Consider the following 14,640-nt stretch of genomic DNA (forward strand, 5'->3'; position numbering starts at 1 on the left):
CATTGAATGGTGAGGAGTTATAATTTTATTATAATTCTTCAATCTGTTCACAAAAACCTAAACTAAATGCAAGTGGACAAAATAGCCCTTCAACTCAATTCGAAGAGCTAGGAAGTCAGTTTAGTAGGCAGTGAGGGAACATGAGGTCCTCTTTGGTCACACCCTCTTTTTGCCAGACCTGGGGGTGTTTAGCCAACATCTGTGGCTTGAATCTTCCTCAGGTAAGCAGTGAAGATGCCGGACCAAGCCTGCAGGCTAGAGCCACAAAGTGCCCAGCAGAGGAGCCTGCTTCATCATGGACTCCATCCCCAACACCAGTCACTACCTGCTCCTCAAAGGACGAGGAAGAGGAAGAAGAAGGAGACAAAATCATGGCAGAACTCCAGGTATGTGGATGCAGTGACTGACCATAGCTCCTTGCTCTTCTCATCAGGGATTCTGCCTACATCTCTCAACGGACTCATTGGCTAGAGAAGGCTGGCCCTGCCTTCACTGGGCTCTCAGCACACCTTTTGATGTGTATAAGGAATGACCATTTCATGGAACAACTCAAAAAGTGTACACAAAAAATCAATAGCAAGCTTTTCTAGCTCTAGAATTTACTTTTCTTCCTCTTTGTTGATAGTCTGTTTCCCTTAAATAATAATTTAAAAGGAAATCAGAAACACTGGCCATGGTTTCTCTTAATAAGAACTTCTGAACTCCCGATTCAGGCGGGGTCCTGTTACTTGGCCTTGATATTTACAATGACTGAACTTGAGTCTTGTGGCCTCCTTCACTCCATACAAGGTTCCCATTCAATGTCAACTTCATCTTTCCAAATATTCTGAAAAGCCAAATAGTCTTATTTACCATTTTCCTTGTCTATTTAAGAAATTGTTATTTTTAGTTTTTGGCTTGTAACTAATTGCCACAATCCACTCATAGGATTAAGGATGGGGTGCTGGGGCTATACCCAAAACTGATCCCACATTCAAATTATGGGCGTGATTCTGCCCTGCGTTTACGTTCTGAGAATTTAACTAACTGAAGACATATGCATAATGCTTAGACCAAAGTCTGTTCATAGAGTATTTCATTTTGATTCATGCTGATTATGGAATTTTTGGGGTCCTTCAGACGGTAAGATCACGACTTTCTTGGGGCTCCAACACAAGTTACTTTTCAGCATTGTACCCAAGGTTGTGTGCAGGCCGGAGGATCTGCATCCTGCATTTGGAATGGGGAGAGCTTTCAAACCATGTCATTCCCACTGCTGCTGTCCTACTCTGCTTCCCATGGTAATGCCTGCTAAAGAGGAGCTGCTTGGATTTTATAGAAAACACGGGGCTGCTGGTTGATGGTCACATGCACGAGCCTTTCGAGCCTCACTAAACTCAGACTGGACTGGGACATCCTCTCCACCAATCAGATTACTCACAGGTTTTTAGGATTTCATTCATAGGAATCACAGATTCATAAAGTTAGCAACTCATGAAACAGCTGGGAGCATGGAGGCACCCATCACCCAGTTATCCAATGAGGCTATTGACCCTGGTACGTCAAGCCTACTTGTCGCTGGGATTGGTGCATGTCCTAAAATGTGTAGGCAGATATCCTGGGGCCGGTTATTGTAGCATCTGGCCCCAAATTAGCGTGTGAATGGGTTGTGGCCCAGTTTGATTCAAATGGTGACAGAGCACTAGATCATTGTAGATCTGTACACGGTGAACAATAAGCAAAGAAGTGGAGAGTGTTAGTCTTGTGAATAATCCTGCACTAGCCTCCTAAGAACATTAATTTATTTGTTCTAGCCACTTAGAGCCCATCACTTGAGAATATTTCCCTCCATCGAAGTTTGAGTATCTTTGATGCTTTCTTTAACTGGAAGCTTTACAAAAGCAGTGTATAGGCTCCTTGTTTTATTATTGGTGGTTAAGTACTAGTGGTGAGTGACATACTCTAAACCTAACTTAACTAAACCCAGCCATCCTGCTGGGGTAGGGGCCCATCCCGCTGCTCAGAGAGTTGGCCAGCAGCTCTGGTTAGACAGCCCTCAACGCCACGGCAGGACATGGAGCGTAATTGCGGAACAACTTTCATGCTCCCGTCGACAGGCATCATCAGAAACCACAGGCTCCGAAGTCTAGGGTCTAACAGCCCAACAGAGATGGCAAGTGGTCTTAGTGAGCGGAGTGCTGGGCAACGCGGGGCCAACAGGGAGGGTGCCGGAGCAGCGGGGGCAGAGAGTCCGCGGAGAGCAGAAAGCAGGCTGGGGAGAGTCCTGGGCATCAGCTCCATCCTTACTTGGACCAGCGATGAGACTTTCACCTGGGGAGGACATGGGTTATTCTTTCTGCCTGCAGCTATTTCCAGATGACAGTACTTGACATTAAGGAAATGTGAATGAATTATTTGAGATGATTCATTTAAATAAGTAGTTTTTAATCCTGGCTGTCCATTAGAATTACATAGGAAAATGTTTAAGTCCTACAGCCCAGAGCTACAGATTTAATTTCTCTGGGTGAGCCCCGGGTAATAGTATTTTTTTAAAGCCAGGTGATGTGTTGAAAACCTCTGATTTCAAGAACCTTGGGTTTTTGGGGTTACTGTGTCTCCTGCTTTCACCATCACCCTGCCCTCCCCTCTGCCCTGCAGACATAGCCTGTGCTTTCTCTCCTGGCTCCCTGCTCACGTGAGCTGGTGTGGCCACTAAACCAGGACATTTTCAGAAACCTCAGGCAGCTCCGAGGCCACTCAGAATCTGAGGGTGCTGCAGAGCGCCATTTTCTCAGTGAACCTCGGAATGCTTTGGAGCACGGAGTCCCTGTTACTATTTCAGACAATGAACTGGCAAGCATTACTTTTATTTTAAGGTTTAAAGGTTTTTAATTAATATCTTGTGCCCCTTTTCTATAGCTTCAATAAATAAATTGAGTCTGATAAAAAAAAATCAAGGAAAGAGAAAGAAAATTAATTAATTAATTTTTAATTAATTCATTTACATATTTAATATTTTTGAAAGATTAAAACAAGAAGCTCTTCTAAGCACAAACCAGGTTCACCCTGGACAGGAAGAAAGGGTGTTCTATGCAAGGACTGTGTCCTTTTATCTTGCTGTGGCCAGAAATCAGGAGGCCTTGGCCCCAGGCTCCGCCCCCTCGCCAGCTCTGGGGGCCTGAGGCCACAGGGGTGCAGGTTTTCAAGGTGCTGCCTCCCGGCCCTGGTGTGACCTGCATGCAGGACGGGGCTGCGATCTCCAGTCTAGATTGGTTCCCTGCCTGCCTGTCTCCTCCTTCCTCACCGCTACACAGAATCCTGTTAACCTCAGTATTTTAATTCCATAGGCATTCCAGAAGTGTTCCTTTATGGATGTAAATTCAAACAGTCACGCTGAGCAGTCCCGGGCTGACAGTCACGCTAAAGACACTAGGCCGGGGGCCACAGTCTCACCCAAGGAGAAGAAGGTAACGTGGCAATTACACCTCTGCCACGCGCTCGAATAGCCCTTCTTTCCTTGCTCTGACACTAACCGCTCCTGCGCTTGTCCTTCTGTGCCCTCTCCTTTCCTCTCACCTTTAAAAAGACAATGAACTGAGACACCGCTTTGCGTTTAGTTCAGAGATAACTGGCTGAGGTTTCCTGAGCAGATGCATCTTTTCTGTGCACAATAGTGTGTGCAGAATTGAGGCATTATCTTCACAAACTAAAGAATATGCATCTTTCAAGATTGTCTAGAATGACTCTTACAGACACACACACACACAAAAAAAGAAACACCAACTAAGGTTGTAGCACTTTTCTCATTTTTAACATAGCTCCTGGACCAAAGCATCTATATTAAAAATCGGTGAAAGCCGTAGATTCCAGGAAGGAAGCTCAGGGCGAGGCTGCACACCTGCGGCCATCCACAGGCGCATGCTCATGGAAACACACACATGTATCTGCACACATGTTTAAAGATGCCCAACAGAATTCTCTTATGTTACAAATTCTCCCAAGTGGACCGTCCAGGAGAAGTAGTAGTTCAGTATAGTTTTAATGCTAATACACTTTGTGGCATTCGAATGGCTTCGAAACAGATGTCCAGGCTCTGGAACAAAGTTCATCGTCATGACCTCAGTACTTTAGGGAGAGGACGTGAGCCTGAGTATCTCTGAACCTCAACATTAAGTTAGACCTGGAGCTTTTATGATGTTTGGGCAATAGAGCCATCTTATGGGAATGAAGCTGCTGTCCAAATGCCAGGCTAGAAAGCTTATTATGACCAACTCAAGTCCTAACACATCTCACCAGAAGGTACATTTCAGAGTTCAGAGGTTCTGGTTGCCCTTAAATGAAGTTAAACATCTCGGCTAGCGCATTGCGACTCCAAGTGGGCTCCACGGTCCGTGTGCACGTAAGCTCAGTGAGGAGCTCAAGGGTCACGAAGTAGGAAGTTATTGTAATATAACCCTCCAAGAGACACAGCGTGGTGCCTGCAGCCCCCCCGCCTGCTCCTGCCTGGCTCACAGCCCCCAGAGACCCTGTGTACAATGAGTCTGCACAGGAAGCCAGTAACCAGGCAACGTGCAATCTCCCAGTACATCATGGGAGATTATGACATTATTGTTGATAAATCTCATGATGAAAACCTCCTACTAATTTGGATTGAATCCATGACAATCATATTGGAAATACTATCCCCCCCCCCCCCCCCCCCCGCACCCCAGTCTCTGGAATTTCCTTATGTGGCTTTATTAAAATCAGGCCATGAAAAGCCCTAGCACATTTGGGACTATTTTTGTCTAAAACACTAGAAACTGGGAACTTCTTGAAGATCCCTCTAAAGACAATTATTGTCTCATTGTAGAATTTTGTTAATTGCCTTGAAATTTGCATGAGATGTTTTGTCCAGCAATTAGAAACCCATATCCTGCCCATCTCTTTTATCTCAATCAGGGGTCCATTAGCTAATAATAAGCAGGTCTGTATTGAGTGCCCAACACTGGGTTTAATCACAGGTGCTTATTCTAGATTATTATACTTAGTAGGTTGATCTACTCCATAATAGCAGCATCAGACTTACATTTGAGTATTATATACAATGTGGGTTTCAGACTTGTCCCCAAATTATTGTCATTAACCTCTTCCTGGGCTACGCTTCTCCTTTTCTATACCTCTTAAAGTATTTCTCCTGTCATCAGAAAGCATTGGCCTAGTTCTTGACTTTTATGCAGTAGTCCTATAATTCTGTCTCTAATTCTGGTTTATTGCCCGTATGCGTATTGAGCCTGCTTCACCAGTTGTCTGAATAATCCAAATCTCAGAGCCCATAAATAAATATTAATGAGGCTTAATTATTCATTCTTGACTATCTAAGAAATCATTGTGAGGCTACATGACAGTTGTGACCATGCTACTCTGAATGAAGTTAATGCACTTGCTTTGATACACCCATTCTTTTTCTAGCCCAGTGACAAAAATGGTAGGTCATGTGAAACCTAAGCTTGGCAGCTTTATCCTAGTGACCTTCCATTGGAGTATTCCTGCTATTCGATCTGTCTTACGATGCACGTCTCACATGGTGGCATTCCAAATATTTCATGATGGGTATGGCACGCGCCCTGACCAATGAGAACAGAGAGCAGGTCTACCCCCCAGCACCTGGGCCAGCGGAACTGGCATCTTCTTTATGTCATATTCCTTCCCTGATTCGGGGATAAATCCTCACACAGGTCTTAACGTGCTCACTCCACAGTTGGAATGGAAACCTTAGGCCCAAGCCTCATTTCTTTTTCATAAAACCTTTTACTTGTTGTATTCGTTGTTTAATCATCTAAATGTAAAAACCCACAAAAGATATTATGTCGTTCAACTACAGCAGCTGAGTCACTCATTGCTCTTGTTTGGGGCCCTCCTGGGGGTAAGGAGAAGTTAAACTGGTGGTGTTGGCTGGCTATTGCACCTCGTACCTTGTGTGATCTTTCCGTGTGACGTATAGGGACTCTGTTGTTTGTGTATTATCCCTTAACCTGTATGAACATCCCTTCCACTTTTAACCAGGGTAGCAGGACTGCTCTGGGCTGACTTTGGTGGGGGCCTGGGTTACTGCGCTTTGTTATGCTGTTGTTGCTGTAACCAAACAACCTTGTTGGGGTTGTGTCCTATCCTACTAAACACACCTCTTCCTCTTGGGCCTCTGCACCGAGAAGAAAGGACAGCAGTGCCCTGGCAATGACAGGGCACGGTTAGTGTGAGCGTTGTCACAGGGCTGGGCTACCGACACAGCCATGCGGGGAAGGGTGCGCTTCCCGGGGGAGCCCTCTGCGTCCTGGGTCCTCTGTGCTGGGCTTTTCTGTTTGGAATCTCGGTGCGAGCCTCGGGATGCCTCTTTGTTCTGCATCAGACTATATAGTGAATAAAACCTTCTTTATGATGTGCCAGTCGCAATCTGAACCTCAGATATCTGTTTTGTAAATGTTTAGATGATATTTTAGCAGCATTATCACACTGAATTTGCATTTGATTTTCTTGGTGTGATTGCTTTGAAGGCTATTTTGACACTTTCCTTGGCAAGTGCAAGTACAAACTGCAAGTGTATTTCAATCTGTCATTTGAAAAGGAATGTCTTTTTTTTTATCTCAAAGTCCTACACCCTACCAGTGCAGATGTCCTTGGAGGACACTTTCCATAAACAAAACTGATAGGACTGAAATAACTAGCTGGAAGGGACATGAAAAATCTGCTGGTCTAATGCCTCAGTTTATAAGCAAGAACACTGAGGCCCAGAGAAGTGGAGTGACTTGCCTGAAGTGACACAATTAAGCCGCAGGCAGAAGATGTTGATTCTGCCTGCTGTCATGGTGTGCCTCTGCAATGGCACACCACACTGGTTCCCGCTTCTGCCACGCTCACTGTCAGATGTAGAAAAGAGGACGTTTCCTACAGAATCAGTCCCTTTATTCTCTTCACTGCTCCCCCACCAGATTTGAATTTCTTAAAATATTTTGCTAATTAGGATTTTCATCTTATGCAAAGACAGGGCATTTTTGGAAGTTGGCGAACAAAACAGCCCAAGGTAAACAGAGCTATAGGCTTTGGACTAGTGGCCCAAAAGTGGTGGTAACATTTGTGGTTGGCCCGCATGTTTTGGAAATGTAATTAAAGGAGCAGTTTAGTTATAGTCCACTTTGGGGGTGGGTGTGGTTTTGTGGAGTAACATGTCCTACACTATCCTACCAGAATTTGGAATTTTTCCACGAAGACGTACGGAAATCTGATGTTGAATATGAAAATGGCCCCCAAATGGAATCCCAAAAGGTGAGTTTCCCCATTCGTGTTCCAGCCGATACTATTCAGATTAATTAGCCTCCTTTGCAGATCCATTTCTGATTAATGCATGTCACTTTCCTCCTCCACTCTCCCTCGCAGGTCACCTCGGGGGCTCCTACACCTAGTGACCACCCTAAGTGGGAAAGAGGAGTGGAGAATAGTATTTCTCAAGAACATCAGAATATAAAACTGACATCAAGAACATCAGATATTCTTGATGCCTCAAGAACATCCGAATATAAAACTGACATCTTAATGAAGGAAAATTCCATACCCAATAAGAGTTTACTTAGAGACAGTAGAAACTATTCCCAGAAAAATGTGGCTAAGGTCAGTTCCAATTTCCCTGGCACCAATTTGTTAGGAGATGAAATAAGCAAAGGGCCTAAAACCTCAGGGCTGCAGGGCCCTCCATCTGACCCTGAGAACCAGAAGATGAATTATGGGAAGACAAAAGAGATGGCTCAACAAGGTCAAGAAAATGCGGATAGATGTCACTTCCTCTCGCCCACTAGGTCTACTGAATTGAGTATTTGTGATGTCCAAACTCAAGATCAAGAGGTTCCTGTGACAGAGTTCGGCCAAGTCGTGCTAAGACCCAAGGGGGGTTGGCATGCGAATAACGGAAAGCCTAATGAGGACAGAGAATCAACCCCGAGTTCTCCCACCGAGGAAAGTGGGCCCACAGACAACATCGCCTTCATGATCACCAGGACTGCGGTCCAGGTTCTCTCCAGCGGGGAGGTCCGCGAGATAGTGAGCAAGAAGGGAGAAGATGTGCAGACAGTGAACATTGATGCCAAAAAAGAGATGACTTCCCAACAAGAAGGGACTGAAAATGAAGAGCCAGTCGTGTGCCTAGACAAGAAACCAGTCATCATCATTTTTGACGAACCCATGGACATCCGATCTGCGTATAAGAGACTTTCAACCATATTTGAGGAGTGCGATGAGGAATTAGAGAGAATGATGACAGAGGAAAAGATAGAAGAGGAGGAAGAGGAGGAAAATGGAGATGCTGTGGTCCAGAATGACACTTCCCAAAAGTTCCATAAGGCCGTGTCAGGCCCCGGCTCAGGACTACAGGCCGAGAGCCGGTTGCAGCCACGCTCCCTCTCTGGAGACACCGGAGTGTCAGGAGGACAGGGAGTGAATAAGGCCGAGCTGGCCACGAGCGGCGGAGCAGACTCTCCAGGTTCAGAAAGCAAGTGTGATGGGGCATACGACCAGTCAGAGAGTCCCAAGAAAAAGTTCAAGTTCAAATTCCCTAAAAAGCAACTCGCCGCCCTCACGCAGGCAATCCGCACAGGAACCAAGACGGGGAAGAAGACCTTGCAGGTAGTGGTCTACGAAGAGGAGGAAGAGGACGGCACTCTGAAGCAGCACAAAGAAGCCAAGCGGTTTGAAATCCCTCAGTCTTCTCCGCCCGAAGACGCCCCCCAACACAAGCTCCGGAGACAAGGGCAGCCCGGGCTGGAGAGCACGTCCTCCCTCTCCAGGACAGACGAGATCAGGAATAACACCTACAGGACCCTGGACAGCCTGGAGCAGACCATCAAGCAGCTGGAAAACACCATCAGTGAAATGAGTCCGAAAGCCCTCACGGACACCTCGTGTTCTCCTGGCAGAGATTCTGCTGCAAGCTCATCCCACATAGCCCGGGAGGCCTCCTCTCCCCGAGCCTTGCTAGTCCTGGAAGAACCTCCCACTGCCCTAGAGCCCCCCTCATCCATCCCTTCAGCTTCACGTAAGGTATCTTGGTCTGGTAGAAAATGAAAAGGCCCAGCCGCTTTCCTAAATCTGCCATAATCACCGTTAGCCAAAGGTGTCTTGTGATTGACTTGCTTCCTTTCAGGTGGCTCGTTTAATTATACTTGATTTTTTTTTTTTTTTTTTTGTCTGTTCGCCTTGATGCTTTTCTCTCACACTTCCTCCCTCCCCTTCGAAAACAACAACAACTGGGTGTCTAACAGCTAATGGACTCTGGTTTTACCTCTGTTGCTGATTGGTGTTGGGTAGACCGCGCAAGGATGCTGGGTCATCCACTTGCCGTTGAAATGATTGCTCTGGCACTCACATTAAAACCCGTTTGATCAGTAGTGGAGCAGTTTATTCTGTTTGATTCTCGGAATTAACCCAGTGGTGTCTTCTGATGTCCGTCTCCCAGGCCTGTTCTGCATGGAGGGCTGCGGCTTCTCACGTTGAGCTTCTCGGTGATCACCCACTCACGTGCTCCCCTTCTCTCCCCCCTCTCGCTGCTCTTCCCCACAGGCCCCCAGTGGGACCCCGCAGACCAGCAGGATGCCCGTGCCCATGAGCAACAAGAGTAGACCCGGCAGCCTGGACAAGCCCGGCAAGCAGACCAAACTGCAGGATCCCCGCCAATACCGTCAGGTAGTTTTACCTTAAAAGCGGTTTTGGATGGACACACGTGCAGTGGTGAAGCAAGTTGCTGACCTAGTTTATACCAAACGTTGTGTTTTCCTTGTAAGCTATGGCCCGTGTAGACTTCCTGGATCTGGGGCATGAAGAAAGTCTAAAAACCTTTGTTGAACTCTTCCTCCACGCTTTTGCATGCTTGCAATAAAACATCGTTTACTTTGTGAGTCCCAAGGTTAGCCATTAACACAAGCTGCCTCGCTGGTTGGCTTTTCTTTGGCGAATGTAGTGGTTCACCAGAACGCCCTGAGACGCCGAGTAGGCAAGCCTGTGGTTGAACCGTCCTGGAAGTCTCCCCCACTAACTAACGGACATGCTGATTGCATTGCATTAGAGGCACATTAACCTCCACGCCCCGCCCTCGCCCCTTCGTGACCCAGACGCATGGCTGACCCAGCCCCAGACATGGTCTGCCTTCTTCCTTTCTGCACCCTCCGCTCTGTACTTTGGGGTCTTCTCCCAGGTCCAATACAGCACAGTGAGACTTAGCTCAGGCCTTGAACTGGTTTGGTTGGGTTGGATGTCTTTTATTTAATGATTCTCAGAAGGGCTGTGTTGCCAGACCCTGTGGAACGATCGATCGTGTTACCAGCTTTCTGACAAACTGTCTCCCGCCGTCTTTATTTGCAGGCTAATGGAAGTGCTAAGAAAGCTGGTGGGGACTGTAAGCCTGCTTTCCCCTCCTTACCTGCCTCTAAGATTCCAGCCCTTTCTCCCAGCTCTGGGAAAAGCGGCTCTCTGCCCTCTTCTAGCGGTGACAGCTCTAACCTCCCTAACCCAGCTGCTTCTAAACCACTGGTTACTTCTAACCCTCTCAGCCCCCAAACAGGACGATCCGCCTCCTCCGCCTCCCTCATCCCCTCTGTCTCTAATGGCTCCTTGAAGTTTCAGAGCCCCACTCACACAGGTAAAGGTCACCATCTTTCATTCTCACTGCAGACTCCCAATGGCCGAGCAGCCCCACCCTCCTGCTCCTCCTCCCCCCCCTCCCCCGCCTCCCCCACTTCACTGAACCAAGGTGCCCGGAGCATCAGGACCATCCATACCCCCAGCCTCACCAGCTACAAGGCACAGAACGGAAGCTCCAGCAAAGCCACCCCGTCCACAGCAAAGGAAACCTCTTAAAGGCCACATCCTATAGGCACAAGCTGGAGTCACATTTAAAAATTTAGGGGGGAAATTGTATCAGTCTTCTAACAACTGTTTTCATAAGAGAATGTAACATATTGCTGTGCTGTTTGGGGATGAGTAGATTTCAGTAAAGCTTGTTGGGTTTGGTTTTGTCTTTTTAGTTGTTGCTCTTGTAATTACATAGTGTTAACTGTCTGTATTCAACACCTGTTAAATGAAGCAAGCACGTGTTACAGGAAGAGAGTATGGCGAGAGAGAAGGGTGTATGTGAGACAGGAAAAGAAAAATGTATTCAGCATGTAAAACATGTATGATTCCAGAATTTTAGTATGTTTTGTATAAAAATATTTTTCATTACGGAGACTAGAAGTGAACAGAGAAATACTCAAGTGTGACTATACAAATTGTAAAAGAGATACTACAATATTTCCTTTTATTTTAGTGTTATTTAGCTTTATTACAGATTTCTATTTTTGTCAAAACTCCATGGTTCCTTTCAAGATCTTTTTTGCCAAAAACATTTTGATACTAGAGCATTGTACATTTGAAAGTAGTGTCTAGACAACAGGCCAACCCAGGGTCATATGTAGAAAGCAATTTATCAAACCAATTGCACTGCCATGAAAATGATGTATAATAATTTGCCAGCCCAAGCAAGCTAGCTTTATTTGCATTGCTTTCTTCTTCTTCTTCTTCATTTTTTTTTTAAACATATTGGGATTCTCTAGTTGTTTTCTTTGCAGTATCTAACCCGTTCCTTTGTTTTTTGAGACCTGAAAACCCACACTATTACAGTAGGTTGTGGATTTTAAAGTGTAACTTCTGTACTGTTCTGTACACTGATAAACCTTTGTAAATATATAAATAGACATAAAAACACTATATGTGACAGCACATAGAGTAGTTTTCCCACACCAAAGTTAATTTTTATGCATGCTTTAAAAATATATACTGGGATGGGCAGAAATTGGATTCTCCATACATTTTTAAAAAGTAACAAGTTTGCACAGTTAGAGTGTTTTTGTAAATAACTGTATTTGTATAACACAGTCATGTAATATACAGAACTATAAGCAGAGACTTTGCAAAACTAATAAAGGGCTGCATGCTTCTTATTTTTTGTACCTTGTTACTATAGCTGCGTCCTTGGCAGAGAATGAGACGGAACTATTGCCAAGGGAATGGGGTGGGCGTTAGGGCGTCATCAGTGCCGTGGAACCAGCTTCAAACCTGTGTTCCGAAAGCTCTGGGGAGACTCACGGTGAGCTCTCGGGAGCTCACTGCGAGTGCGGTGCCTTCCGGCATGATCTGCTGACGCTCTTCTCGGAGGCTCGCCACTGTTTGGCTGACGGGAGCAAACCCGGGCACAGAGCCTCCGCCTGCACTTCCAGAGAGGTCCTTTCGACCGGCTTTTTCCTGTTTGAATTCCAGGAGAAGGAAGCTGAAATAAAATGTCATTATCACTAGGATGCGTTTTCTTTGTGAGTGTGTGTGCGTGTGTTTTTTGTTTTGTTTTCGTTCTCAATTTTAAACAAATATTATCGGTCCAAAGGGAAATATAACTAACATTACACTTAGTTTTCCTTCAAAAAATAGGGGTAAAGGTTAGTGAAAATAATGCCAAGATTACTAATGGACTGATAAACAACTTTTGTAAATACATAAAGAGACACACTATATAAATAGGCTGTTCTTGTAAGAACGGTCTCAGGAACCTGCTTATCACTACTTGTGGCCGCCAAAATACTTAACTCGGTGATTTCATATAAAGTGCAATATTTCTTATTACTCTAGCACACGGTTGGTAGTGCTTATAACCTTCAGGTTCGTGTGCTGGCATGCCTTCACCAGAAATATTTTACCCTGTCTCTATGCATTATAGTAACTATAATCATGTGCTTTACGTATGTAGCGCTCAGGAAAGTTGCCTTATACCTTCTAGGGATCAGAGGTTCCAACGTTTCGATTACGTCCTGGAATCGACCCAACAGCCCAGTCTGCTAACGTAGGTGTAATAGCTACTGCACGCCCGCGTATGTGCTCCTGTGTATGAACAGCTGAGACTGCTGGTCAGCAGCTAACGAACAGATTGTGGCTTGTGCTTTCCATGCAACTTCAGACTTCCCGCAGCTCTGGCAGGACATACATGTGAGGACCAATAACGGGTTCGCCAGAGGGGGGGTGGGAAGGACTCAACATGCCCTTTGGCGGAGACCCAGCGAGGTGCTGCCTGCCTCCTCAGGGAGGCGGAGGGGGAACCATCGCCATCGGAGGAGCTGCCTGCCACACTTCAAAAAGGCACCTCGGTTCCTTGTACAGCTCAGGTGGGTGATATTTGATAGGCGGCTGCTGGATGTTTAGATTTTTGTTAAAATACTATTAGTAGACACTACATTATCTTTTAAGTTCATCATTCAACTAACAAATTGTTACATCGGGAAAAGACCCTTAGAAACAAAGCGCGGGGGCTTCTCAAGTCCACTAGATCATAATCGGGGCCACGGGCTGGTGGTGAGCCTTGGGGATGCCTGTTTTCTCATCAGTGATGGAGAACAAGAAAGGAACCTAGGATTGACGATGCACAGAATGAGATGCACAGAAAATTCCTAAGGCAGAGCCTGACACACATCAGGATTGTGGTCTCCTTCGGCACTTCTGCAAGGATGGCCCTTCAGAGGCTCCCGTGGGGAGGGGCCGGCACACACAGGCGGCGGAGGAGTCAGATGTTTGGCGCAGGCCGGGTGCTGGCGCTGGGCCCTTGCAGGTGTGACACAGAACTGTCCATAGTGCTGCCGCATTGAGGAGGATGCTCTTTTAGTGCTGCTTGTGACTGGGATTCTCTCCAACGTAAGACAAAGACTTAGATAGATTTGGGGCCGAGCCACGGCCCTGGACCCACAGCCATAGAAGAGAGAGGTGGGGTTTCAGGCTTGGGAGAAAGTGCACCTCAATCACCCACCCCAGAGCCCGCTGGCAGTGAGGGGTGGAGCTGGTGCCCATCCCTGAGCCAGTGCCAGGGCAAGACCCATGACCAAAAGGAGATGTTCCACTGGGCACTGAGAGCGGGTTTGGCTGCCCAGCCCTCCGCCCCCAGCCAGATACAGGACAAATCAGGTGCTGCCGCCTGCCCTGCAGTGGGGACTGGCTGCCTCCTCCTCTCCTCCCTGTCAGTGCGGAGGCATTGGACAGCAACCAGGAGTTTTTGGGAGGTGGCAAAGGAATGAAGGCTGCTTCTACCGAATGTGCAAAGGGTAATTTTGCAAAAGTAACCGGGTGACTTTGTCTAGGAAAATGCATCACGAGGCACAGGCCACCGCACACACTCTGACCTACAGTCCGGAGGAGATCTTGTCCAAAGGGCACAAAGTGATCCCAGGAGCACTTTTGAGGAGAGAACCCCAGACCTCTCAGGGCTCCTGCCATCCAGCTCCACAGCCACGTTCAAAGCCAAGGCTCACCCTGAGTGGTCGGCAAACTCATTAGTCAACAGGGCCAAATATCAACAGTACAACATTTGAAATTTCTTTTGAACTTAAACTTCTTCTAATACCACTTCTTCAAAATAGACTTGCCCAGGCCGTGGTATTTTGTGGAAGAGGCACACTCAACGGAACCAAAGAGCCGCATGTGGCTTGTGAGCCACGGTTTGCTGACCACGGCTCTAGCGGTACCCAGGCCCCATATTGCTATGCAGACTGCACATTTTACAGTCCCCATCTTCGGCTTTTTTAAAGGGCTTTACCTGCAAAGATTCCATATTAAACACATGAGATTAAG

General features: G+C 46.6%; 1 protein-coding gene across 1 annotated transcript in view; it reads left to right on the forward strand.

Annotated features, from left to right (window-relative positions):
* KIAA1217 (KIAA1217 ortholog) overlaps nucleotides 1–12,329 on the forward strand; it is a 296,834-nt gene extending 284,505 nt beyond the window's left edge. Inside the window, 7 exon segments of the mRNA XM_045588070.1 lie at nucleotides 222–386; nucleotides 3,327–3,446; nucleotides 7,204–7,281; nucleotides 7,393–9,045; nucleotides 9,565–9,687; nucleotides 10,363–10,678; nucleotides 10,681–12,329. Of these exon segments, the coding sequence (XP_045444026.1) occupies nucleotides 222–386; nucleotides 3,327–3,446; nucleotides 7,204–7,281; nucleotides 7,393–9,045; nucleotides 9,565–9,687; nucleotides 10,363–10,678; nucleotides 10,681–10,904 (2,679 nt within the window). The 3' untranslated portion in view covers nucleotides 10,905–12,329.
* Nucleotides 12,330–14,640: the final 2,311 nt, after the last annotated feature.

The sequence above is a fragment of the Pipistrellus kuhlii genome, unplaced genomic scaffold, assembly GCF_014108245.1.
Source record: "Pipistrellus kuhlii isolate mPipKuh1 unplaced genomic scaffold, mPipKuh1.p scaffold_m20_p_1, whole genome shotgun sequence".
Lineage (NCBI taxonomy): Eukaryota > Metazoa > Chordata > Mammalia > Chiroptera > Vespertilionidae > Pipistrellus > Pipistrellus kuhlii.